Below are 27,482 nucleotides of genomic sequence, written 5' to 3'. Positions count from 1 at the left end.
AATGAGTACACTACAATACATGTATTATTATTTATTATTATATATTTGTATTTTTTATTATTATTATTATATTTTATATTAAATTAATTATTATTAAATATTTACATCGTTATAGGGAGCAGGGAAAGGGCATTAAATAGCAGCATTTCTTTGGGACTGGCATTTTCTGTAGGAAAGTTCCCATTGGAGGATGTTGTAAGGCAAATCTGCAATGAAAAGAAAGATCCAGTTAGTATCCGTTAATGGGACGTTCTTGTGCCACACATGTCCCCCGTTGCAATGTACAGTACCAAGAAAGTCTACTGTGATCTATATAGTACTTTTTTTATAATAAAGGAGTGCACCATTCTGCCCTGTTGTACTGCAACTCCCTGCACATTGTATAGTCTAATGCTAGAGCGAGCTCAATGTTGTACTCCAGGGCCACCCAAAGTTTTGAGACTCTCAAAGAGAATTTCTTTTGACTTGTGCCAGGAATGAATCTCTACTCACCTGCCCATGATGCACTGCAGCATCAGGGTGTTGATCAGCTGATCCAATGAAAAAGTCCACAAAAAGTGGCTGACGTTAGCTCATTCCCTCAGCCTTACTGAGGCAACCTACACCAGCTAGGGCAAGCAGAAGCCTCAGGGACAGGGCCGCCATCAGGGGGGGGACAGGGGGGACTGTTGTCCCGGGCCCGGATGTTTTGGGGAGTTAAGGGGGGCCCGGCCGTGCTGCACTTACTTGCACAGCCGGCCCCCTGCATCCGAGCTCCGATGACTTCTTCTAGTGTTCTGATTCGCCAGTGAAATGTAAGTCCCGGTAAAGCCACATGCTAATTGGTTTGGAGAAGTTTGAACCTCCCCTCTACTTTATCCAATCACCATGCACCTTTACCGGGACTTACATTTCACTGGCGAATCAGAGCACAAGAAACTGAAGATACCGGCATCTGAACTCCCTGGCTATGTACGGTACGTGCAGTTTTTTTTTTCTTTTAACTTGTGGGAGCCCATACCAATTGTTTTTTTAAATGTGTGGGGGCCCTTTGCTAGTTTTTTTTTTAAGATGTGTGGGGGCCCTGGCTAATAGTTTTTTTAAAAAATGTGTGGGGGCCCTGGCTAATTGTTTTTTTTTTTAAATGTGTGGGGCCCAGGCTAATTGTTTTTTTTTTTTTAAATGTGTGGGGGCCTTTTGCTATTTTTTTTTTTTTTTTTTAAGATGTGTGGGGGCCCTAATTGGTTTTTTTTTTTGTAAAAAATGTGTGGGGGCCCTGGCTAATTGTTTTTTTTTTTAAATGTGTGGGGGCCCTTTGCTATTTTGTTTGTTTTTTTTAAGATGCGTGGGGGCCCTGGCTAATAGTTTTTTTTAAAAAAAAATGTGTGGGGGCCCTGGCTAATTGTTTTTTATTTTTTAAAGATGCGTGGGGGCCTTGGCTAATTGTTTTTTATTTTTTAAAGATGCGTGGGGGCCCTGGCTAATTGTTTTTTTTTTTTATGTGTGGGGCCCTGGCCACCAATGTTTTTTTTCTTTAACCACCACCTGACCACCAAAACTTGTAGGAGGGGTCTGGGCACCAAAGTTATTTTTTTAACTTGTAGGGGGGCACTTCATGTTTTAATGCCTGTGTCATGTGTGGCCTTCATACTGAGGGAGGGGTGGCGAGGGGGGGGCCCAGAAAATTTTGTTGTGCGGGGCCCCGTGATTTCTGATGGCAGCCCTGCTCAGGGATAAACGAAAGGGAAGATGCAGCAATACATTTTGTGGATCATTGTCCTTAAAGGGATACTGTCATAGGAAAAAATTTTTTCTTCAAAATGAATCAGTTAATAGTGCTGCTCAAGCAGAATTTTGCACTGAAATCCATTTCTCAAAAGAGCAAACAGATTTTTTTTATATTCAGTATTGAAATCTGACATGGGGCTAGACATATTGTCAATTTCCCAGCTGCCCCAAGTCATGTGACTTGTGCTCTGATAAACTTCAGTCACTCTTTACTGCTGTACTGCAAGTTGGAGTGATATCACCCCCTCCCCTTTTCCCCCCCAGCAGCCAAACAAAAGAACAATGGGAAGGTAACCAGATAGCAGCTCCCTAACACAAGATAACAGCTGCCTGGTAGATCTAAGAACAGCACTCAATAGTAAAATCCAGGTCCCACTGAGACACATTCAGTTACATTGAGAAGGAAAAACAGCAGCCTGCCAGAAAGCATTTCTCTCCTAAAGTGCAGGCACAAGTCACATGACCAGGGGCAGCTGGGAAATTGACACAATGTCTAGCCCCATGTCAGATTTCAAAATTGAATATAAAAAAATCTGTTTGCTCTTTTGAGAAATGGATTTCAGTGCAGAATTCTGCTGGAGCAGCTCTATTAACTGATTCATTTTGAAAAAACATGTTTTTTCCCATGACAGTATCCCTTTAACTCTTTAAAGCCATTTGTCCTCTATCCACAGGCACAAGGGTAAAAAGGACACACAATGATGTCAAGCCTTGGTTCTTAAATGTTACAGGAAAAAGATCTGTGTAAATGTCACGTGCACTCACCTCTCTCCTTTAGTTCTGGAACTGTTGGTATCAATTTTTTAATAGGTTCAGTTCCAAATAAAAAGGATTCACTCTCATCTGGATTGGATTATTTTTCTCTTTTTTGTCTCTCTTCTGCCTGTTTGTTACACTCTGTGAGGAACTTTGGGCCTTTTTGGGGAATGAGGTGATCTCTCCCCTCTCCAGACATTCAATGAGGTGCTGTCTCATTCTCTTCTTATCATACCTGCAGCCAGTGGGGACTCTGTTTGCCAGTAAGTCACACACATTGGCTATGGCATATACCCCACAGTCATTGCCATTGGGTTGCTGGTGCACCTTTAGTTGTATCAGGCTTCCCAGAGGATCTGGGGCCACTTCCCAATAGTATTCCCGGATTTGTCTCTTCATGGAATTGCTGAGTTTGGGGGATTTTAAACTGTCCATGATCTCCACTCTATCGGATCTGAAACAAGATGCCAACTAGTGGTTCAGATCTCTATCTAACTGGATCTGTACAGCTGGGACAGGCACAGGTACAACCTGCCATTGGGCTTCAATGATGGATTGGAGGCCGTCGGCTCCAAACTGCCATTTCAGCATTGCTTGTGCCACGTCTATAATGTCATCTTCCAGCCAATCACAACCCTGAAGGATTTGTTTCTGAAGTGCTGTCAGCTTGAGCTCAGGGAGCTGTTTCTCTTCTGATGAGACTGATGCTCCCTTGTCTGTAACTGAAACTCCAACTGTCATTTCCTCAGTTGGGTTCTCTGGATCTGCACCTTCTGTAACCTCATGGGGCATTTGGGCCTTTCTTCTTCTTCCTGAAGATGCTCAGTGGTGGGAAGCCGACATTGTGGCTCTTCTCTACATCTGGATCTTTGGCATCTGATCCAGGAAACGGGTTGGACTTTTTGGGATGAAATTGATGATTAAAGGGTTTGGCTATAGCAGCTTTTGCCCCCTTTTCATAGTAGTGATAACTTTGCTCCTGTCCATCGCTGAAGCTGCATGCACAATATAAATGGAGACCTAGTTAGTGGCACTGCCTGGTTTCTACACTCACTGGGCCCACTCGGGAACCCCATAATAACAAATAATGACCAACTGCAACATTACTGTCATTACTTCTGTTTATAAGTAACTAATGTCAAGGGAAATGACAGTCAGCATGGGCAGGCAAGGGTTTAAAACCTCTGGGGCCTATTCACTAAAGGACAATAAGAAATAACATGACGAGTTATTAGTTAACATTTGGGATAATTTTTATGTGTGAGTTCATGAGTCCCATCAATATAAGGGGCAGATTCAAAGGTCGAGGTGTTTCGAAGTGAAAAACTTTGAATTTCAAGCTATTTTTGTGTACTTCGACTAGGGAATAGTCATTCTGTCTTTTTAAAACATTGACCATTCACCACCTAAAAGCTGCTGAAGTGCTGTTTTAGCCTATGGGGGACCTCCTAGAACCTGTATGGAGCTAATTGGGGGAGTTTGGGAGAATGAAGGTCGAAGTAAAAAAAACTGTGAATCGAAGTAGATAGAAGCAGCGCTACTTCGAAACGTACGATTTGAAGTAGGTCGAATTCGGGCCACTTCGACCTCCATTCGACTGGTCTTTTTGAATTTTTTTTTTTAACTTCGACCTTTGATAAATCTGCCCCTCAGTGTTGAGGTGGGTAAGAAAAGACGTACTTTTAAGGCTTTAAAGTTAGCTGGGACAGCCAAATCATTTATAAGGCACAAGGAGGCCAATAAATCATGCAAAAAAAAAAAAAATCAGGCAAGCTAAAACCAGTATGAAAAATGATATTGCACCAAGCAGTAAAAAAATGAAGCAGGAAGGGGTGGGACCTTTAATATCAGAGGGAGGTCAGCAGGTTGATCAGAACAAAAAAAAAGCTCAGATTCTGAACTCATATTTTTTGTCTGTCTACACAAATGAGGAACCAGTAAGTGAATGTTTCCTTCTTAATAGTCCCAATTCTAGTAATACAACTAATGATGCATGGTTCACACATGATGAAATTCAAAAGAGACTAGAACATGGTCCGGGACCAGATGGTATTCATCACAGGGTAATTAGCGAGCTTAGCTCTGTGATTGCCAAACCTCTTTACTTAATTTTTCAGGATTCATTAAGATCTGGCATAGTGCCGAGAGACTGGCGAATTGCTAATGTGGTGCCTCTATTCAAAAAAGGATCCCGTTCTCAGCCTCAAAACTATAGGCCAGTTAGTCTGACGTCAGTGGTAGGAAAGCTTTTCGAAGGTTTAATAAAGGATAAGATACTGGACTTCATAGCAAATCATAATACTATGAGTTTGTGCCAGCATGGTTTTATGCGTAATAGATCTTGCCAGACTAACTTAATTTCTTTTTATGAGAATGTAAGTAGAGACCTCGATTCTGGGATGGCAGTGGATGTGATTTACTTAGACTTTGCTAAAGCATTTGATACAGTGCCACACAAAAGGTTACTGGTTAAATGAAGGAATGTTGGCCTGGAACATAGTATTTGTACCTGGATAGAGAACTGGCTAAAAGATAGACTACAAAGAGTGGTGGTAAATGGAACATTTTCTAATTGGACCAGTGTTGTTAGTGGAGTACCGCAGGGCTCTGTACTAGGTCCCTTGCTTTTCAACTTGTTTATTAATGACCTGGAGGTGGCCATTGAAAGTACTGTTTCTATTTGTGCAGATGAGACTAAATTGTGCAGAACTATAGGTTCCATGCAGGATGCTGCCACTTTGCACAGTGATTTGTCTAAACTGGAAAACTGGGGAGCAAACTGGAAAATGAGGTTCAATGTTGATAAATGCAGGTTATGCACTTTGGCAAAAATAATATAAATGTAAGTTATACACTAAATGGCAGTGTGTTGGGAGTTTCCTTAAATGAGAAGGATCTTGGGGTCTTTGTAGATAACAAGTTGTCTAATTCTGGGCAGTGTCATTCTGTGGCTACTAAAGCAAATAAAGTTCTTGTATAAAAAAGGGCATTAACTCAAGGGATGAAACATAATTGTGTCTCTTTATAGGTCCCTGGTGAGGCCTCATCTGGAGTATGGGGGCAGTTTTGGACTCCAGTCCTTAAGAGGGATATAAATGAGCTGGAGAGAGTGCAGAGACTAAGTGCAACTAAACTGGTTAGAGGGAGGGAAGAGTTAAATTATGAGGGGAGACTGACAAGGTTGGGGTTGTTTTCTCTGGAAAAAAGGCGCTTGTGAGGGGACATGATTAGACTTTACAAGTACATTAGAGGACATTATAGACAAATAGCAGGGGACCTTTTTACCCATAAAGAGAATCACGTACCAGAGGCCTCCCCTTCAGACTAGAGGAAAAGAAGTTTCATTTAAAGGAACAGAGTAGGGGGTTCATCACAGTGAGGACAGTGAGGTTGGGGAATGCACTGCCGGGTGATGATTCAGTTAATGACTATAAGAGGGACTTGGATGATTTCTTGGACAGACATAATACAAAGGCTATTGTGATACTAAGCTCTATAGTTAGTATAGATATGGGTACAGGTATGGGACCTGTTATCCAGAATGCCCGGGACCTGGGGTTTCCGGATAACGGATCTTTCCGTAATTTAGGTCTTCATGCCTTAAGCGTACTAGAAATTTATTTAAACAAGAAATAAAGCCAATAGGCTGGTTTTGCTTCAAATAAGGATTAATTATATCTTAGTTGGGATCAAGTACAAGCGACTGTTTTCTTATTACACAGAAAAAGGAAATAATTTTTAAAAATTTGGATTATTTGGATAAAATGGAGTCTATGGGAGACAGCCATTCCTTCATTTGGAGCTTTCTGGATATCGGGTTTCCGGATAAGGGATCCTATACCTGTATATATCATTTATGTGACAGTAGGGGGTTTTATCTTGTTTTACAAAAGGAAGGGGCTACTTTTTATGTTTAAAATGAAATAAAATGCACTTTTTTGATAGAAAAGCTCTGCATTATTATTATGATATGGCACTTGTACAGTGACAATAGGCTGCTCGTCTTATGGCACAAATGGGCCTTATTTACTAACATAGGGGCTAACAATATTATTTTCCTCTAAGCCCAGAGACTCAGGAGAGAAATAAAAAGCAGATTTCTTAGTTGTTTCCCATGTTTTTCCCTCCTTTAGTGAATAGGCCCCTTACATATAAGATAAAGGGAAATGATTTTGGTGCCACAGTGTCAGTTTCATTGATACAAATCATGAAGTTTGAGCCCCCAATAAGCTCAGCCCCCACTAACCTCAGTCAGTCACAAGGTCTGAAATGAATCATCACATGCACAGCTTATACCTGCTCCGCTGCCATTGTGATATCATCACCCTCTGATGTCAGACCATCAAGCAGCTGTTTGACCGTTACATGTTGTTTACTACAAACCAGAGAGTGGGATTCTGGGAAAATTTACAACTGACCTTAATATTTCAAATTTGTCTACTCAGTTATCATTTGAAACTAAGGGTCACAGTGATTAAATTAAATACAATATAAATGTAGCCTGATATTGAATGTGTTTTATAGTTGCCATTGTATGAGGGAAATATGGACCCAAACCCCAGGGAAATAATGTGAGGGAAATATGGACCCAGCACCTGAGGTGTGTGTGAGGTAAATACGAGAGCACAAGAGAGAAACAAAGATGTCTGTATGCAGCCTTAGTCACACACAGAGTCTGAAGCTCAGCTACTTGCTTCTTGCCATCACTTACCCATCAGCCCCATCATTAACGTTCAATCTCCCAGAATGCTGTGCGACAATAACACTTCCACTGAGACAAGTTCCCGCCCCAGAGTATAACTTGGCTCCTTATTACATTTAGATCCGCCCCTAACTATGTAATGCCTCACTTAGCGCTCTGATTGGAGGGATGCTTTAGCTTTTCTAGAACACGGTTGGTTGGTACAGTTTGCAATACCCCGCCCTCAGCCTGTGATTCACACTGTTCACACGTAACTCCGCCTCCATTCCTGATTGGCATCTTGACTGTGTTTTTAGAATTCCTCCTTTTCGCTGTCAGATGAAAACCCCACCCCGAACGCTGATTGGTGGTGCCGGTAGCTCTGTCCCGCCTCCAGTCTGCCATTGGATGTGTCCCGTTCCCAGGCGCCTCCTCGGTGTCTCACATGACTGGCAGTGTTTGTGCGGCCGGCTGTCCCGGGAGCTACTGGAGCCGCCCTGCTCGGAGACCCGGGCCGGACTGGGATGTTCCGCTGTAGCGGCTCATGGATCCCCGGGAGGTGAAGGATCGGATCCTGGAGAACATTTCTCTCTCCGTCAAAAAGGTACCGGATTAATGGGGAGAATCTGCTGGGCACGGGCTGAGTGTGGGGGCAGGGGAGCAACTGGAGCTGCAGACAAACTGCACAGACATGGGGGTCACCGCTCAGCTGCTCTGACACCTGATCTGGGGTCACAGGAGGAACCTCCGGGCTCATTGTCTGACACTCATTTCACTCGATCTGCTGTGTGTGGGGGAGGAGCACAGGGGCAAGATTTGGGGTACAGGGGAGGAGCAGAGAGTGGGAAGAGTTGGGGTTCAGGGGAGGAGGAGAAGAGGGATAAGAGTTGGGGTTCAGGGGAGGAGCAAAGGGGGAAGAGTTGGGGTTCAGGGGAGGAGAAGAGGGATAAGAGTTGGGGTTCAGGGGAGAAGAGATTGGCAAGAGTTGGGGTTCAGGGGAGGAGAAGAGAGTGGGAAGAGTTGGGGTTCAGGGGAGGAGAAGAGGGGGAAGAGTTGGGGTTCAGGGGAGGAGAATAGAGTGGCAAGAGTTGGGGTTCAGGGCAGGAGAAGAGAGTGGCAAGAGTTGGGGTTCAGGGGAGGAGAAGAGAGTGGCAAGAGTTGGGGTTCAGGGGAGGAGAAGAGAGTGGCAAGAGTTGGGGTTCAGGGGAGGAGAAGAGAGTGGCAAGAGTTGGGGTTCAGGGAAAGAGAGGGGGAAGAGTTGGGGTTCAGGGGAGGAGAAGAGAGTGGCAAGAGTTCTGGTTCAGGGGAGGAGAAGAGAGTGGCAAGAGTTGGGGTTCAGGGAAAGAGAGGGGGAAGAGTTGGGGTTCAGGGGAGGAGAAGAGAGTGGCAAGAGTTGGGGTTCAGGGGAGGAGAAGAGTGGCAAGAGTTGGGGTTCAGGGGAGGAGAAGAGAGTGGCAAGAGTTGGGGTTCAGGGAAAGAGAGGGGGAAGAGTTGGGGTTCAGGGGAGGAGAAGAGAGTGGCAAGAGTTGGGGTTCAGGGGAAGAGAGGGGGAAGAGTTGGGGTTCAGGGGAGGAGAAGAGAGTGGCAAGAGTTGGGGTTCAGGGGAGGAGAAGAGAGTGGGTAGAGTTGGGGTTCAGAGACAAGAAAGAGAGAGGGAAAAATTGGGTTAGAAAAAGAGTAGAGGGGCAGGAGTTGGGGTTCAGAGGGCAGGATAAGAGGCGAAGAGCTGGGGTCTAGGGTCATAGCATGTGAATTGTCCCATTCTGAGCTTGTCATTGTCACTACTGTCTCAGCTGAGGAATTGTCTGAGCTTTTCTCCAACTGTCGGCACTGACCCCTGTGTCTCCCCAATACCCACGTTCTGCCCCCCACTGCTTCACGTCTAACTCTGCAACTGCTCTTTAAGAGAATCTTACTGTTATCCCCCCTCTCTGAAATTGCTCTGTCCTTCTCCCACTGAAATATACAGTATTCTCATCCCCCAGTGCTGTACTCTTCAAACAGTGTGTCAGAGGTCAGGCCTCCTGTAGGGCAGCCGGCTTATGCTATATTGTTTCAGGAGTCAGAAGCAGCAGTGCACAGAATGTAACCAGACAGACACACACACTGCTTTCAATACCAAAGACAGTTACACACAGAACTATAAACGCAGTGAGACTGAGGTATGAATGGATATTGGGAAGTTGTATCAGGAGTCAGAGGCAGCAGTGCAGAGAATGAGGAATGAATGGATATTGGGAAGTTGGATCAGGAGTCAGAAGCAGCAGTGCAGAGAAAGGGACAGACACAATGACAGTTACACAGAACTATAAACCCAGTGAGAATGAGGAATGAATGGATATTGGGAAGTTGTATCAGGAGTCAGAAGCAGCAGTGCAGAGAAAGGGACAGACACAATGACAGTTACACAGAACTATAAACCCAGTGAGAATGAGGAATGAATGGATATTGGGAAGTTGTATCAGGAGTCAGAGGCAGCAGTGCAGAGAATGAGGAATGAATGGATATTGGGAAGTTGTATCAGGAGTCAGAGGCAGCAGTGCAGAGAAGAGAAAGGGACAGACACAATGACAGTTACACAGAACTATAAACCCAGTGAGAATGAGGAATGAATGGATATTGGGAAGTTGTATCAGGAGTCAGAAGCAGCAGTGCAGAGAAAGGGACAGACACAATGACAGTTACACAGAACTATAAACCCAGTGAGAATGAGGAATGAATAGATATTGGGAAGTTGTATCAGGAGTCAGAGGCAGCAGTGCAGAGAAGAGAAAGGGACAGACACAATGACAGTTACACAGAACTATAAACCCAGTGAGAATGAGGAATGAATGGATATTGGGAAGTTGTATCAGGAGTCAGAGGCAGCAGTGCAGAGAAAGGGACAGACACAATGACAGTTACACAGAACTATAAACCCAGTGAGAATGAGGAATGAATGGATATTGGGAAGTTGTATCAGGAGTCAGAGGCAGCAGTGCAGAGAAAGGGACAGACACAATGACAGTTACACAGAACTATAAACCCCAGTGAGAATGAGGAATGAATGGATATTGGGAAGTTGTATCAGGAGTCAGAAGCAGCAGTGCAGAGAAGAGAAAGGGACAGACACAATGACAGTTACACAGAACTATAAACCCAGTGAGAATGAGGAATGAATGGATATTGGGAAGTTGTATCAGGAGTCAGAAGCAGCAGTGCAGAGAAAGGGACAGACACAATGACAGTTACACAGAACTATAAACCCAGTGAGAATGAGGAATGAATGGATATTGGGAAGTTGTATCAGGAGTCAGAGGCAGCAGTGCAGAGAAAGGGACAGACACAATGACAGTTACACAGAACTATAAACCCAGTGAGAATGAGGAATGAATAGATATTGGGAAGTTGTATCAGGAGTCAGAGGCAGCAGTGCAGAGAAGAGAAAGGGACAGACACAATGACAGTTACACACAGAACTATAAACGCAGTGAGACTGAGGTATGAATGGATATTGGGAAGTTGTATCAGGAGTCAGAGGCAGCAGTGCAGAGAATGAGGAATGAATGGATATTGGGAAGTTGGATCAGGAGTCAGAAGCAGCAGTGCAGAGAAAGGGACAGACACAATGACAGTTACACAGAACTATAAACCCAGTGAGAATGAGGAATGAATGGATATTGGGAAGTTGTATCAGGAGTCAGAAGCAGCAGTGCAGAGAATGAGGAATGAATGGATATTGGGAAGTTGTATCAGGAGTCAGAAGCAGCAGAGAAGAGAAAGGGACAGACACAATGACAGTTACACAGAACTATAAACCCAGTGAAAATGAGGAATGAATGGATATTGGGAAGTTGCTTAAAAAGAAATGTTCTGTCATTATGCAAAGAAAAAGAAACAGTTTTTGGGTAGAGTTCCCCTTTAATATTGATATTCAGGTCCCAGTCCTGTATCTGTACATATTCAGAATTCCGGAAATGGTTTTGTGCAGTGTCTGTAATTCTGTTTGTTGCTGCAATAGACACTCTGGGTCTGATTCATGGAGAGCCTGAGCAAAGGCGCTGACGTTTGTCTATTAGGGACAGAAACTGAAAGAGCTGCTTCCAGTAGTCTTGGGATCCTTTGCAGCAGTGCAGTTTTTCGAGGATGTAATTGGAGTCATGTATGGTTTGTACAGATTCAGCACCAACTGATCAGAATAGGTTATTAGCCGATTATCCAGGGCTCCATCAGGGATAACGGGTCCCATACTAGCAAGTCAGCCTCCCCCATGGGGCCCTCATTTTTAATCATTTGGTCACCTGTGCCCCCCCCCCCATGCACCCATGTTCACTCTTCCAATTTACCCTAGTTATGCCCCATTATGCTGAAACCACACACCCAGCGTACTATTGGGTGTCATGAAGCTCCGCCCTTGTGTCCTGCAGGGAGACCATTGGCCACTTGTTTACACTCAGTGAGGATAAACTGGGGACCTGGTGAGACGCAACCAATCAGATTTTTTGTTCTGGCACCCAGTGTAAGGGAAACTGCTGGTTTGTTGCTATGGGTTACAAGACCAAGTAAAGTAATCTTGTTTCATTTCTTGACTTTGCTCTTTGTGCTGCTCGGAGGTATAGGAGCTGTCTCATACCACAGATTTAATTTCCCAGCAGTGAGTGAAAGCCAGACATAGCAATGTGATTTCATTGGTTGCTTTGCAGGCCCCTCCTCCCCAGACTGCTGTGGCAGAAATAATTCCATGCAGGTAAAATGCTTTGTCTGTGATTGATGGGATAATAGTAGTTATTAACTCCGCGTGCTCCCCGGGGCCCATTCCCTCCGATGGGCTGGTTCTGCCGAGTGACATGGGGTTATTGACTGGGGCCAAAACCAGCTGAACCCGTCTCATTCGCTCGTCTCATTCGCTCGTCTCATTCGCTCGTCTCATTCGCCAGCTGCTCGGCCCAAACCTGCTCTGCTCTATGCAGGGATCTGCCCAAATTCTTTATGAATGAACATTTGTAGCTAGGCGTTTCCTTCCTAATCTTCCACTTGGGTCTTGGCACTTACCCTCCTTTTGGCAATATACAGTACCCACCCTAGTAATTGGGGGGGGGGGCAATAGCCCTAGAGAGCAATTTGGGGGATGGTGACCCTGGGACCCTCACATGGTTGTTGGGGGTGAGGGATGGAGTGTTGCAGAGTAATATAGGGGTCAATGTGTGTTATTTGGGCAAGGTGGGGACCAGGTAGGACCAGGCAATGATTTCCAGTGTGGAGGCCCCTTGTGTGACTGTCCCCGAACAGTTAAAGGAGTTGTTTACCTTTAAATGAACTGTTAGTATGATGTAGAGAGGGATATTCTGAGACAATTTGCAATTGGTTTTAATTTTTTATCATTTGTGGTTTTTGACTTATTTAGCCTTTTATTCAGCAGCTCTCCAGTTTGCAGTTTCAGGCATCTGGTTGCTAGGGTCCTAGTTACCCTAGCAACCATGCATTGATTTGAATAAGAGACTGGAATATGAATAGGACAGGGACTGAATAGAAAGATGAGGAATAAAAATTACCAATGACAATATATTTGTAGCCTTACAGAACATTTGTTTTTTAGATGGGGTCAATGACCCACATTTGAAAGCTGGAAAGAGTCAGAAGAAGGAGAAAAATTATTAAAAAATAGATAATGAAGACCAATTGAAAAGTTGCTTAGAATTAGCCATTCTATAACATACTAAAAGTAAACCCCTTTAAAGTGGCAGTATACTGAGCAGCCCACCTGCTATCTGGCCAGTTGGCTCACTGGTTGGATTGATGGCTACCACCAGCTGAAAGGCTGCCACAATATACCCCCAAATCACACCCAAGCCTGGACCCCATCCCTCTCCCCTGTATTTGATACATAGGGATACTTGATGGTGAGTTGCTGCTATTGGTTCTGATGTGACAGGGAGACATTTTTCATATATTGGATCAGATCCATAATGTAAAGGAATGGGGAGGGAGAGGAGGAATAAAGCAGTGTTTGTTTAACCCTCTGGGTCCTGACTGTCCCTATAGGGTTAATCTGGTCAATCCTTCTCTAAGTGTTCAGATAAAGGGCCTTTGGCTGGAATGTGACTCCCAGGGGTGGGGGCCCCTAATACATGTCCCCAGTTGCTAATGCCACCCCCCCCCACCACGTGTGATCACATGACCACAAAAGCAAGTATAGAAAGCGCGAGTATAAGGAGATGTTCCCCTTTTTGGGGCTGTTGTGTGACCAAACGTCAGTTTCGCTCAGTCCTTTATAAAGTGATGCGTGTGCCAATGATCTCACCATTGTGTTTAAAGGAGAACTAAAGCCTAACTAAAGAAGTAGGTAGAAATGTTGTACATGATGTTTTGTGCTTCTGTACCAGCCCAAGGCAACCACAGCCCTTTAGCAGTAAAGATCTGTCTCTCCAAAGATGCCCCAGTAGCTCCCCATCTTCTTTTCTGCTGATTCACTGATTCACATGCTCTGTGCTGCTGTCACTTACTGAGCTTAGGGAGCCACTCACAATATACAGTACACATAGAATGATTAGTAATTAATACACATAATTACTACATGGCAGCACAGAAACCAGTGCAATTAGCATCAGAATTGAATAATCAGCAAACCTGTAGCATCAGCTTATATTACAGCCAGGGAAGCTCATTTTCTGCTGGATAATTAGTGACGAGCCCTAAGCTTAGCTTCTCAACAGCCAATCAGAGCCCACTGAGCATGTGAGTGTCACAGACACTTTCCAAGATGGTGACCCCCTGTGACAAGTTTGAAGTCCTGGATCATTGCTGCTATTGACAAGCTCAAACTTTAGCCTCCTGCAATAAGTTCACTATAGAAAATAGGACATTTTTAGCCACATTCATTTTTAGGGTTTTGTTCTCCTTTAAAGGGGACATACAGAAATAATGTGCCTAGCTGCTGTGGTCCTAACCAGTATACCATTATACAAATATACCCATATAAAAGCCTGCTCCTATTTTTGTTCCCCCCGGTGCAGTTACAGAGCTACTTTGCTGCGTGTGAAGATGAGACGCCGGCAATCCGTAACCACGACCGCGTCCTGCAGAGACTGTGCGAGCATCTGGACCATGCGCTTCTGTACGGGTGAGTGGCACGCGGTGCTGTCGTGGCAACACAAGGGTGCTTCCCCTTTAAGTTAACTTTTTGTATGTTATAGAATGGTCAATTCTAAGCAACTTCTCAATTGGTCTTCTTTTTTTTAATATTTATATTCAGGCCTCTCCTATTCATATTCCAGTCTCTTATTTAAATCAGTGCTTGGTTGCTAGGGGAATTTGGATCTTAGCAACCAGGTGGCTGAAATTGCAAACTGGAGAGCTGCTGAATAAAAAGCTAAATTAGTCAAAAACCACAAATAATAAAAAATTAAAACCAATTGCAAATTGTCTCAGAATATCAATCCCTACATCATACTAACAGTTAATTTAAAAGTGAACAACCCGTTTAAGCACCTACATGTTCTGTAGCGCTGCATCCGTGGGGTCGCTCATATGGAGCTTTACACGTGTGCTGTTTTCTGGTCCTGGGAGGTTCTTGGGGCTCAGTATTGCTGGTGCATCACGGGCTTGGGGCAATTAATGCTAAATGCACAGTTTTATGCCCCTGTGCTGTCCCCTCAGTCACTGCCTCATTCTAATCCAGTCTTTATCATGTGACTATAATAACCAATGGAGTGGCTCTTTAACAACTTCCAGCTTTGTTGGAAGCCCTTTGGTACGTGGCCCCTTCTCGTGGTACCTGTGGGGTATTATGGCCTGTTATAGTCCCTGGTTTCCATGGTTACAGCCAGTGTGTGTGACTCTCTGTCTCCCGGTACCCCCAGGCTGCAGGACATCGCGTCAGGATATTGGGTGCTGGTTGTGCATTTCACCCGCAGAGAGGCCGTGAAACAGATTGAGGATCAGCAGCATGTGGCCACCCTCCTGGGGCGCAGTGAGTAACAGCTTGGGTATAAACTGAACCCTAATAATGCAGCAAGGGAAACAACATGGCAGCTCCCATCCATATTAATAAATGCAAATATACAGCAGATCGTATGGTCCTGCACCTCGCAGTGTAGCCTGGAAGGGCCTTTACACTTTGATACTTTGACCGTAGTGTCGACTTTTACTTGCTTTGTAAATATCTCCCAAGGATCTGGGTCCCGTTGTACTGGTTATGGGGAGGGGCTAATTTAATTTTATGGGGCCCGGGAATTCAGCAGGTGGACCTAGTTGGCTGTATCCCTTTAAAGGGGTGGTTCACCTTTAAGTTAACTTTTAGTTTGTTATAGAATGGTTAATCCTAATCAATTTTTCAATTGGCCTTCATTATTTTTTGTAGTTATTTAATTATTTGCCATTTTATTCTAACTCTTTCCAGCTTTCAAATGGGGGTCACCGACCCCATCTACAAACAGATGCGCTGTAAGGCTGCACATTTATTGTTGTTGCTACTTTTTATAACTCGTCTTTCTATTCAGGCCTCTCCTACTCCTATTCCAGTCTCTTATTCAAATCAGTGCATGGTTGCTAGGGGAATTTGGACCCTAGCAACCAGATGGCTGAAATTAAAAACTGGAGAACCACTGAATAAAAAGCTAAATAACTCAAAACACAAATAATAAAAAATAAAAACCATTTGCAAATTGTTTTAGAATTTCTCTCTCTACATCATACCAAAAGTTAATTTAAAGGTAAACAACCCCTTTAAGAAGAAAGCATGTGCCGTGAGTATGTGTGTCGGTGATACTCTGTGTCACTCTGGCAGGTCGCGCGTGGCTCTACTTGGCCCTTAATGAGAACTCGCTGGAGAGTTACCTGCGATTATTCCAAGAGAACCAAAGTTTGCTGCAGAAATATTACTACAAGTGAGTAGTGGAGACATTTTCCCTCCTTTCAGCAGGGGTGGTAACCCTCATTTACTTTCAGATCACCCCCTCATTCTTCTCCCTGTTCCTAGGAACGCTTTAGTCTGCAGCCACGACCATCTGACCCTCTTTCTCACGCTGGTGTCGGGCCTGGAGTTCATTCGCTTTGAGCTGGAGATGGTGAGTAAATAAGTCAGTAAATAAGTGATGTAACCAGCGGGCACTTTATAATCAGCTGGCGCTGTCAGCCAACTCCCTGCAGTCTTCTTCTATTTACCTTTAATGGGAGGGAGGTGTGATATCTGCAGAATAAACAGGCTGCTCTGAGCTGGCCCAGCAGGGGCTTCATTGTGCTGCCGAATCTCCTGATAGGTCTGGAAAGGTCATGTGACTCCACGTGACTGACTGTCATAAGGTGGTTATACATGGGGCGACATTTGGGTTCTTTGACCAGTCGGACAGGACAGATCTGCCATTACACAGGATTGACCATGTGACATTGTTCTGTTTGTCAAGCAACTGCCACCCAGACGGTCAGGCAAAATTAGCCAAACTGCCAGCTGATCAGTGTGCCCATTGATGGCATTGGAGCTGAATTTGTACACTCTCGTTGGCATTTGGTGCAGTTCTACAACAGACCCAGATTTAGTGCTTGAACCTGGTTTCTTTCCCTCCCCGTTGCTGCAGGATGTGCCGTATCTGGACCTGGCCCCTTACATGCCCGAGTATTACAAGCCCCAGCACCTTCTGGATTTCGAGGATCGGCTTCGACATTCCGTCCATGGGTCCGACAGCTTGTCCCTTAACTCTTTCAACTCCATAAATTCTACCAACCTGGAGTGGGACGACAGCGCCATCGCGCCATCTAGTGAGGGTACTAATTTGGGTCAGAAATGTCTGTAATTCTGTGGGAATAAAATGCAGATATGCCAAGGCACCGATTCCTTGGTCTGTATTTACTTGGCACATGTAAGGAGTACCCTAAGATTCCAGTGGCGTGTACTTTGCCTTTATGTCTCTCCGCTGCCCCACAGACCAAAACCCTGTTGGAAAAGCTCAGAAACTCCATGTGCCCCTTTATGTCCCTCCCCCAAGCATTATCTGCCTCTATTGCTCCCCTCAAGCACTAATGATCATTTGAAGGAGAACTAAAGCCTAACTAAAGAAGTAGGTAAAAATGTTGTACATGATGTTTTGTGCTTGTGTACCAGCCCAAGGCAACCACAGCCCTTTAGCAGTAAAGATCTGTGTCTCCAAAGATGCCCCAGTAGCTCCCATCTTCTTTTCTGCTGATTCACTGATTCACATGCTCTGTGCTGCTGTCACTTACTGAGCTTAGGGAGCCACTCACAATATACAGTACACATAGAATAGAAATGTCACAATATAAGGCTGATTAGTAATTAATACACATAATTACTACATGGCAGCACAGAAACCAGTGCAATTAGCATCAGAATTGAATAATCAGCAAACCTGTAGCATCAGCTTATATTACAGCCAGGGAAGCTCATTTTCTGCTGGATAATTAGTGACGAGCCCTAAGCTTAGCTTCTCAACAGCCAATCAGAGCCCACTGAGCATGTGAGTGTCACAGACACTTTCCAAGATGGTGACCCCCTGTGACAAGTTTGAAGTCCTGGATCATTGCTGCTATTGACAAGCTCAAACTTTAGCCTCCTGCAATAAGTTCACTATATAAAATAGGACATTTTTAGCCACATTCATTTCTAGGGTTTAGTTCTCCTTTAATGTCAGACCCCAAAAAACAATTGGTACCGCAGTTACTGTATTGGGCATCACTCCCCCTGTCTCTAACCCGCTCTTTTATCCCTGGTCTCTAGATTATGATTTTGGAGATGTTTACCCTGCAGTGCCGTCCGTGCCCAGTGCAGACTGGGAAGGTGGGAACCATCCGTCATTTTCTCTCTAACTGCCTGTGTGTGCCCCCCACCTCTGCCTTCTCCTGAGTGTGTGCCCCACCTCAGCCTTCTGCTCCATGCCACTTTTTTAGTATAATTGCCCCCCTGGCACATCTCCTGTGCCCACCTTCAGCCTGTCCTATCTCTCTCTCCTCTGTGTTTCCCCTGCCTGATCCCCTCTGTATTACTTTGCCCATATAAAGTACCCGCTCTGTGGTGCCTCTTTCCCTTCTCTAGATTCCCCCTAAATTAACGTTTTCCCCCCCCCCGTTCTGCTACTCTACCTCGCCCTCTGCTGCCCGCTGTAGGATCTGCACAGCTGATACAAAACAGGCTGGTGGGGCCTTTCCTGTGGTTGGTTGGTGGATCAGCCCTTGGTGCCTGGAGTTACTGAGAGAGGCTGAAAATGTCTTTATAACAAACTAAATGTGTGTGTAACCCAGGGGTGCGGGGCATGGAGGGGCTACTAATGTTCTGAGCCAATTACTACCAACTAATGACCAACTAACTGGGTTGCCGTGCATGTGCCCCTCACTCGCTGCATGGGACTGATGTGTGTTTGTGTGTGTGCGTCCGTGTGTGTGTGCGTCCGTGTGTGTGTGTGTCCGTGTGTGTGTGCGTCCGTGTGTCCATGTGTGTGTGTGTCCGTGTGTGTGTGCGTCCGTGTGTGTGTGTGTCCGTGTGTGTGTGTGCGTCCGTGTGTCCATGTGTGTGTGTGTCCGTGTGTGTGTGTGTCTGTGTGAGGGTCCGGTGCCCGGGCTGGGCAGGTATCCTATCTACCATTGTATACGAAGAGGTGTTTTGGTAAGGTACAATATTTTAGCTCATCCCTTATCTGTACAAGGTGGTCCCATTTCCATTGTGACTATTCCCAGTAATATATTTTGCTGGCCACGCCCCTTTGCTAAGCCACACGCCCTTTTGTTTTTTTTGTAATGGGAGCAGGTAATAACCTAATAACATGGGGAGAAATTAATAAAACGTAAATCTGTTTTCCCTTTGGGTAAAGGGATTGGCCCAATAGAAAAGGGAAGTAGTGGCCCTTTAAGACTTAAAGGGAAGAAAAGGGACAGGGGTGAGTCTGTGGGTATCAGTGCAGTTACCCCAACCCTCCAATCTCTAATTTGCACAATGGTTTCCGGGGACACTTTGTGCCGGATAGATCTGCCCCTCCCACACCCACTTGACTCTCTTACTTTCTCCTCTAACAGATGGAGAAGTGCATGATGGGACGAGCTTTCCCCGGCCGGCGGCCCTTTTGCACAATGGCTACAAACCCCACGGGAAGACCCCGAAAGAGAGGTACAACCCGTTCACCCAGGACCTGTCCTCTTCCGACGTCACCTCGGGGCCCGGCACAACAGCTGACACTCCGGACACAAGTGAACCCAACACTCAGGATTCGGAGCTGGATGTGACTTCCTTGGACACAACGTTGTCCTATAACCAGGCGGCCAGGATGGTGGAGCCCCACTCGGACAGCACCGATATTAGCACCCAGGATATAGCCGATGGACTGTCCACTTCAGAATCAACACCCATACACAGCGCCAGCCACAGGGTGGACTCCACCTCCAGTTACACCCAGTACCCCGATAACAGCTCTGAGCTGGAGGTCATCAGGTCAGTGCCAAGGCCAGAATTACATATTTTTAGTGGGTTCATCTGATATACGTTGGGTTTGGGTGTAGGTCATACTTACAGGCTTTCTATACAGTGTTTCTATTGGACAATAAAGACCTTTGATGGACCCTCCCCTTTCTCATAGGCTGGTAAAGAAGAAGCGAACTGGTAAGCGCCGTAGGGGTCGTTCAGAAGATGGAACCCAGCACCCTCACCCCGGTACCTTAGAACCCCATGACCCAGTCCCCGAGCAAGAGAATGTTTCAGCCTCTTGTCATGGGGCAACTGAAGAGAAACCAAGTGACCTTCTCGAGACGGATATCCGACTCCCCAAGATGCAGGACACCTCCATGGAGCAGGTTGGGCAGCCGCTGAGTGAGCTCATAGACAAGTTGAATGGGCAACTAGACCACCAGGCCTGGAACGTTCATCCTGAGCCCACGGACCAGTCCTTTCGGACCTGTTCTCCGGGGGAGACCTCCGGTGACCTCCAAGGTCAAAACATTGGCCAGGGGATTCAGGATCCCATGGACTTCTACTACTTTACCCCAGAGAGTCCAAACGCTGCTGCAACAGGTGGTGGCCACAATGACTCTCCAGGCCAGGGCCAATCAGCACATGTTCCTAGTGGCTCTGAAGATGTTGGACAAATGGAAGGCAGAGGAGAGGTAGAGACTAAAGGAGCCCTAGAGGCCCACATAGAGGAAACTTTATTAACTGCCCCCAACAGGGGCAAGAAGAGCCCAGCACTGAGCATTGCTGAAGACTCTGGAGTAGATGAGGGACAAGGAAGTCCATCAGAATCGCCCCACCCCTGCGAGTTCAGGTAATTGGCAGGAATCATGTGATCATGAGCAGTGGTGGCAACTTGTGCAGCTTTATTAGACCTTTCAGCCCTACCCACCTACTAACCAGCATCCCTGAATTCTGATAACTGTATGGAAGCAGCTTGGGTTCAATTGCCTTGTGAATGGGTTTTATCAGGTACTGGGGCTTAAACCATTCTGAAAAAGATAACTGGGATGTTTCCCATTGCCTTGGTTTTCATTTGCAATTCAAGAGCTTTGGCCCTACAGATTTTGCTTTATTTAACTGCATAATACTGGTTGCAGTTAATGCAATGGGAGAACCTTAGCTTTTTCAGCTGAGACTAAGCCAAACCCTCTGCCTGCCCATGGGAAAGAGAACAGCCCAGGAGCAGGAAGTACAGAGAATCAGAGCTCTGTACCTTGGTAAGTACTGGGGGAGATTCACTTACCCAGGGGGAGGTTCCTGTCTGACCATGGGAAAGAGAACAGCCCAGGAGCAGGAAGTACAGAGAATCAGAGCTCTGTACCTGAATAAGTACTGGGGGAGATTGGATTCACTTACCCAGGGGGAGGTTCCTGTCTGACCATGGGAAAGAGAACAGCCCAGGAGCAGGAAGTACAGAGAATCAGAGCTCTGTGCCTGGGCAAGTACTGGGGGAGATTGGATTCACTTACCCAGGGGGAGGTTCCTGTCTGACCATGGGAAAGAGAACAGCCCAGGAGCAGGAAGTACAGAGAATCAGAGCTCTGTACCTGGGTAAGTACTGGGGGAGATTGGATTCACTTACCCAGGGGGAGGTTCCTGTCTGACCATGGGAAAGAGAACAGCCCAGGAGCAGGAAGTACAGAGAATCAGAGCTCTGTACCTGGGTAAGTACTGGGGGGAGATTGGATTCACTTACCCAGGGGGAGGTTCCTGTCTGACCATGGGAAAGAGAACAGCCCAGGAGCAGGAAGTACAGAGAATCAGAGCTCTGTACCTGGGTAAGTACTGGGGGAGATTGGATTCACTTACCCAGGGGGAGGTTCCTGTCTGACCATGGGAAAGAGAACAGCCCAGGAGCAGGAAGTACAGAGAATCAGAGCTCTGTACCTGGGTAAGTACTGGGGGAGATTGGATTCACTTACCCAGGGGGAGGTTCCTGTCTGACCATGGGAAAGAGAACAGCCCAGGAGCAGGAAGTACAGAGAATCAGAGCTCTGTACCTGGGTAAGTACTGGGGGAGATTGGATTCACTTACCCAGGGGGAGGTTCCTGTCTGACCATGGGAAAGAGAACAGCCCAGGAGCAGGAAGTACAGAGAATCAGAGCTCTGTACCTGGGTAAGTACTGGGGGAGATTGGATTCACTTACCCAGGGGGAGGTTCCTGTCTGACCATGGGAAAGAGAACAGCCCAGGAGCAGGAAGTACAGAGAATCAGAGCTCTGTACCTGGGTAATTCCTTTGGAGATTTTTGCTACTAATACAAATGGGCTCAGTATAAATGCCACTTGTATTCTTATTTTGCACATTCTCCCCTTGCAGGGTGGATAATAACCTGCTGCTGTTACTAATGATCCACGTGTACAGAGAAAATGAGGAGCAGTTATTTAAGGTGAGCGGTGGTCCCATGGGAAGGGTGTGTCTGATTTAGTCTGCTGATACAAGAGATCCATTTTTGTCTCGTTTCCCAGATGTTCCGGATGAGCACGGGGCACATGGAGGGGGACGTTCAGCTGCTGTATGTGCTACTGACCGACTGTTACATCTACTTACTGAGAAAAGGTGGCGCCTCTCTCCTTCTCTCTTCCCTCTGCCTCCCTCCTAATGATTCTTCCTCCTGATTGGCTGATGGGTTTGGCCTAATTATGACTTTGTCCTGCAGGTGCTGCCGATAAGCCATATATGGTGGAAGAGGCAGTTTCCTATAATGAATTGGACTACATCTCGGTGAGTGAGCGGCCATCTTGCTGCAGTGTCTCGAAATCTTTTGTTCCTGGGCTGAGCATTAAAGGACCAGTACAACCCATTTAACAGACAGTCCTATCCATGGTTTGCGTCACTTGCCTGTTTGCTGCAGTTAGTAGAATTTATGAACAGAGGGAGACCATTAAAGACTGTCACTGTCACCCCAACTGGGTCTACTATCCAATCAGCACCTCTGTATTAATTAGGGGGGCATGTTTTGGTGTCATCCACTTTGTTTTTATTTAACTTCACTGTTTAGTGATTGTCTCTTTTTGCTTTAGGTTGGAATAGATCAGCAGGCCGTTACCCTCGTTTGCACAAACAGGAGGCGGCAGTTTATGGTGGATACCGCAGACGTGACTCTAACTGAGTAAGTTGGGGCCAGTGGATGTTGTCTCACGATGGGGAACACTCTGTTGCACAGAAGCAAGTTGTTTGAGAATCCATCTTTCTGCTCCCCAAGACCGTCCTATAGTGACCCCTAAAAGTGATTCTAAACCTGTCCCCCTCACATTTTCCCCTGACCCGTAATGTTCTGTTTTCTGGACAGTGTCTTTCTGGCTGCACTAAATTCAGCCATGATTAATGGATGCCGAGAGCCCCCCTATCCAGGCGTTCTGACTGATGCCACAATGGAGAAGCTGGCGCTGGCTAAATTTCTCTCCCAGGAGTTCAAGAGAGAGGTGAGTGTATAGGGTTAATGTCACACATGCAGCAGCTCTGCGGATCACATCACTACCTATGGGCTCAGGCTTGTTTTATATTGGTACAGACATCGGAGGTAGTGACTCTGTACTATGGGTTGGTGCACTGGGAAGACCCCCTGGATGATGCAGCCGGACCCAGCAGTTCACATTACACATCCAGAGATCAGACTGTGTCTAAGGAAGGGGTCCTGCACTATAAGGCCAACACCTCGTACCTGGGCCGAGAGACTTGGAAGAGCTGCTACGTGGTATTAAGGTAAAGACTCTCCCCACTGTCTGGGGCCTGTTCTGCCCGTCTCCTGCCCAGCGAGTGATTCCATTATCTGTGTCTCTCTCCCACAGTAACGGCATCTTATACCAGTACCCAGACAGGACCGACGTCATCCCCATGCTCTCCATCAACATGGGGTAAGGAATCTCTAATCATGGGAGATAATGAACTTGCTTCTGCTCCTTCCCCTACTTCCCTGGGTGCCATCATTACTGGGTGTGTGTTTATGGGAAGGTCAGACTTACTGGGATTGAGGGGAGTTATGGTTTGTGCCTGTGGGAAGGTCAGACTTACTGGTTCTCGCTCTTGGGCGCAGGGGGGAGCAGTGCGGTGGCTGCCGGAGATCAAACACCACCGATCGGCCACACTCTTTCCAGGTCATCCTCACTGACCGGCCTTCCCTGGAGCTGAGTGCAGACAAGGAGGAGGATATGGCTGACTGGATGCTGCACCTTTGCCAGGCAGTTTCCAAAGGGGTAAGTACCCCGCCCCCCCCCCCCCCACTATTGCTTTTTGGTCCATATCTATAATGTTTCCCTGTCACTGCTGCTTTGTCTCTGTGCTCAATGTCTGCTACTTGGGCTGTTCTTTCTGCCCCATCTCTGGGCAATTCTAGAATTCTATCTCTCTGCCCTACGAGCAAAGTCTGACCAATGAGAGCCCAGAGCTGTGCAGCCCACAGCCAATCACCACAACTTGACGAAATCTTTTCCACTTACTACTCAATCAGGTAATTCCTCAGGGGGGTGTCCCCTCTCAGTGCCTGCCCTGTTGCCTGGTTCTGACCCAGGATAAAGTCATCATGTGCCACCAGGACTGTCAGACCAGCTTCTTCCGTGCCCTGGGGGAGGCGGAGCTGCTGGATATTTCTGCCCTGAGCACAGAACGTGAGAAGGAATATTGTGTCCTGGTGAGTTGCACATGTAGCTGCTGATCCATTCCCTCTGTCTCTGTTACCTCCTCACTGTTACCCTCTGTCTCTGAGTTACCCCTTCACTGTTACCCTCTGTCTCTGAGTTACCCCTTCACTGTTACCCCCTCACTGTTACCCCCTCACTGTTACCCTCTGTCGCTGAGTTACCCCCTCACTGTTACCCTCTGTCTCTGAGTTACCCCTTCACTGTTACCCTCTGTCTCTGAGTTACCCCTTCACTGTTACCCTCTGTCTCTGAGTTACCCCCTCACTGTTACCCTCTGTCTCTGAGTTACCCCTTCACTGTTACCCTCTGTTGCTGAGTTACCCCCTCACTGTTACCCTCTGTCTCTGAGTTACCCCTTCACTGTTACCCTCTGTCTCTGAGTTACCCCCTCACTGTTACCCTCTGTCTCTGAGTTACCCCCTCACTGTTACCCTCTGTCGCTGAGTTACCCCCTCACTGTTACCCTCTGTCTCTGAGTTACCCCTTCACTGTTACCCTCTGTCTCTGAGTTACCCCCTCACTGTTACCCTCTGTCTCTGAGTTACCCCCTCACTGTTACCCTCTGTCTCTGAGTTACCCCTTCACTGTTACCCTCTGTCTCTGAGTTACCCCCTCACTGTTACCCTCTGTCTCTGAGTTACCCCTTCACTGTTACCCTCTGTCTCTGAGTTACCCCCTCACTGTTACCCTCTGTCTCTAGGAGTTCACTCAGGATCGCAGCCGATTCTTGCCCCCCTGGGTGCTGTACTTTAGCTGCCGGCAGGAGCTGGAGAGGTTTGGGTCGGTGCTGAGAGGGGCCTGGAAGTCTATGTACCAGGTAAGTGAGCACTTACGTGTATATGTGATAATATGGGGGTGTCTGTGACAAGGGGGGTGGCTCATACGTGCGCTGTTTGTTTCAGGTGGAGCTCCCCCACAAGCCTATGCAGGACAACACCCTAAAAAAGTGTGAGGACGCCCTCTCCCTTATCCACAGTGCTTGGCAACGCAGTGACAGTCTGTGCCGTGGACGATCAGCTCGTGACCCCTGGTGCTGACCCCCCACCCAGGACTGAAATGTAAAACACAAGCCCCCCCCAGTCATCTCAGTCAAGCTCCGGCCCCGGGAATATTTCTATCTCTAATATATCTAACTGACTGTGGGGGGCGCAATGGAGCACAGAGCTTACAGACTTTCCAATAGAAATGGGGGAGAATGCTTTGAGTTGAGTTGTACAGATTCCAGGGCACCAACCCTATAATCCCATTTATATATATATAGAGTTAGCTGTATATTTCTATGAGCCTGCTGTGTATATGTGCATATATACTCACTGCTGCTTCTATTAACCTGGAGCTTTACGGTACAGTTCTGGGATGGAGGTAACTGGGGTGTGAGTGGTTGGTTTGGCCCATTGATGTTAAAACCACTTCTGATGTGATGAATGCAATGGCCGGGACACTCCTGGGGGGGGGGGGGGGGGGTTAAATGCTGGTTCTGCTTGAAGCTTTCCTATATAGTAAGTCAATTTGTGACTATCTTGCATTGGGCCCTTCCAATCTCCCCTCTTCTGCTAATGGACTGTCCCAATAACACAGCCTCCTTGTTGCACTAATACAGACTCTTATGGACACTTTAAAGAGGGAGGGGGTGGTTAAAAATGTGCATCAGTTAATATGGGTCCCGTTACCAGTGAGTGATATCACAATGGCACCCTCTCTTTACTTGTTGTACACTTAACTACACTAGGGGGCGCCATGGAGCTGCAGATTCCTTGGTAGATAGGGTGGGTGAGTTTCTGCTGTGTGTAGTGGAGAGAGGGGGGCTCTAGACAGAAGCAGGTATCACTGACCCGCAGCCCAGGGATTGTGCCTTTGATGTTCCCAAAATTAGAGTAAAATGGTAACTTTGGGGGCTTTTGTGCAGTTTTAGCAATTCCCCAGCTCAGAAAATGATCATCAGGGGAAATAGCCCCGCCCCTTCTAGGCAAAACCATTTCAGCTTTGCTCTCCAGCACCAGGACATTTCTGGGGTCTCACTGGGAAAAGCATTTCCCTCTCAGTGGCAATAAGGTCTTTCTGCCAGTAGGTGGCGCCTCTATGCATTTTAACAGCAGGAGACCCACCATTTATTTCCTATGCAGGAGAGCTGAGTTCTGATTGGTTGATACGACTCAGACTATTTCTCATTGATTGTTCAGTATCAGGTTCTGCTATTGGCTGCTCAGATGCTTCAGTGAGTGAGGGGTTACAGCATTTTGGTTTGTACATCTGGCCTTCAGTGCCTTGGGGGGATGGAAGGGTTCCCCATAATATATATAAATCTATATCACATGTGACCATGTTTAATCTGGGAAACGTGTGTTTTTGTTTCGTTAATTATTTGCATTTCTGTTATTTCTCTCTCCAGCCTGAAATTTAAAATGCCATTTGCTATGGAAAGACTCCCTGGCAACCGAAAGGCTTGTGTTTGTTTTCCTAAAATAGCGCAGAGCAAATGACATGGGAAATTAAAGGGAATTTCATTCCAATAGGAAATCCCTGTGTTTAGGGGGCCTGCTGCCTAATAACGAGGCAATAACTAGTCACTAGCCCAGGGCTGCACATCTTGCCCTTCCCCCACACGTGAACTGATATTACAGGGGGCATGAGCCACATTTAGAGGGGCTGCCCCAGTATCTGTTAGTGGTCCCATGCAGGACTTTGTAGCTGCCCCCCCATCCCTGTACCCCACTAGCCCCCCCCTCTGTCCCTGATGAATGTAAATAATGATATTTGCAAGGAACTGGGCATGTGTTCATATATATATATATATATATATATATATAAATAAATTAACATGAGAATGTTTTTGGAAGATGCTGAGGCTCCAGTGATTCTTTTGGGGGTCTTGTCTGGGACACTTGGTGCTAGTGACGTCTCCTGTAGCCCCAGCCTGGTCCTCTCCTGGGCAACAGCAATGTTTCACAGAACTCTGATTCTCTGTACTTCCTACTTATGGGCTGCTCTCCTCCCCATGGTCAGACAGGAACCTCCCCCTGGGTAAGTGAATCCAATCTCCCCCAGTACTTACCCAGGTACAGAGCTCTGATTCTCTGTACTTCCTGCTCCTGGGCTGTTCTCTTTCCCATGGTCAGACAGGAACCTCCCCCTGGGTAAGTGAATCCAATCTCCCCTAGTACTGTCAGAGGTTGAGACTCACCCAGCCCCAGACAAGCAGATGCCTTTAGTGTG

At 46.5% G+C, this 27,482-nt stretch overlaps 1 protein-coding gene and 1 long non-coding RNA gene across 6 annotated transcripts; one reads left to right on the top strand and one right to left on the bottom strand.

The window, feature by feature from the left end:
• Positions 1-15: 15 nt before the first annotated feature.
• LOC108696845 lies at positions 16-7,344 on the bottom strand. Its single transcript, XR_001932337.2, has 3 exons — positions 7,235-7,344; positions 2,533-3,518; positions 16-206 (listed from the first exon to the last, which is right to left on the bottom strand). It is a non-coding gene; the product is annotated as an uncharacterized LOC108696845 (long non-coding RNA).
• Positions 7,345-7,582: 238 nt separating this feature from the next.
• On the top strand, positions 7,583-27,105 carry plekhm2.L (pleckstrin homology and RUN domain containing M2 L homeolog). 5 transcript variants are annotated; one of them, XM_041569880.1, is made up of 20 exons: positions 7,583-7,808; positions 14,197-14,303; positions 15,043-15,152; positions 15,969-16,068; positions 16,161-16,248; positions 16,756-16,936; positions 17,913-17,972; positions 19,202-19,613; positions 19,759-20,439; positions 21,949-22,018; positions 22,098-22,188; positions 22,289-22,353; positions 22,653-22,741; positions 22,922-23,054; positions 23,123-23,334; positions 23,421-23,486; positions 23,666-23,825; positions 24,080-24,259; positions 24,970-25,086; positions 25,172-27,105. In XM_041569880.1, the coding sequence occupies exons 1-20, from the start codon at positions 7,749-7,751 to the stop codon at positions 25,304-25,306; spliced, it is 3,117 nt and encodes a 1,038-aa protein (XP_041425814.1). In that variant the 5' UTR covers positions 7,583-7,748; the 3' UTR covers positions 25,307-27,105. The 5 variants fall into 5 exon arrangements, with proteins under 5 accessions (XP_041425814.1, XP_041425813.1, XP_041425817.1 ...); XM_041569879.1 differs by having other exon boundaries at positions 16,756-16,942; XM_041569881.1 differs by having other exon boundaries at positions 7,585-7,808; positions 16,756-16,942; positions 23,144-23,334.
• The last annotated feature ends 377 nt before the right edge of the window (positions 27,106-27,482 follow it).

Source organism: Xenopus laevis, chromosome 7L, assembly GCF_017654675.1.
Source record: "Xenopus laevis strain J_2021 chromosome 7L, Xenopus_laevis_v10.1, whole genome shotgun sequence".
NCBI lineage: Eukaryota > Metazoa > Chordata > Amphibia > Anura > Pipidae > Xenopus > Xenopus laevis.
The sequence above is the reverse complement of the archived record's forward strand: the minus strand, read 5'-3'. Positions and strand labels throughout refer to the sequence as shown.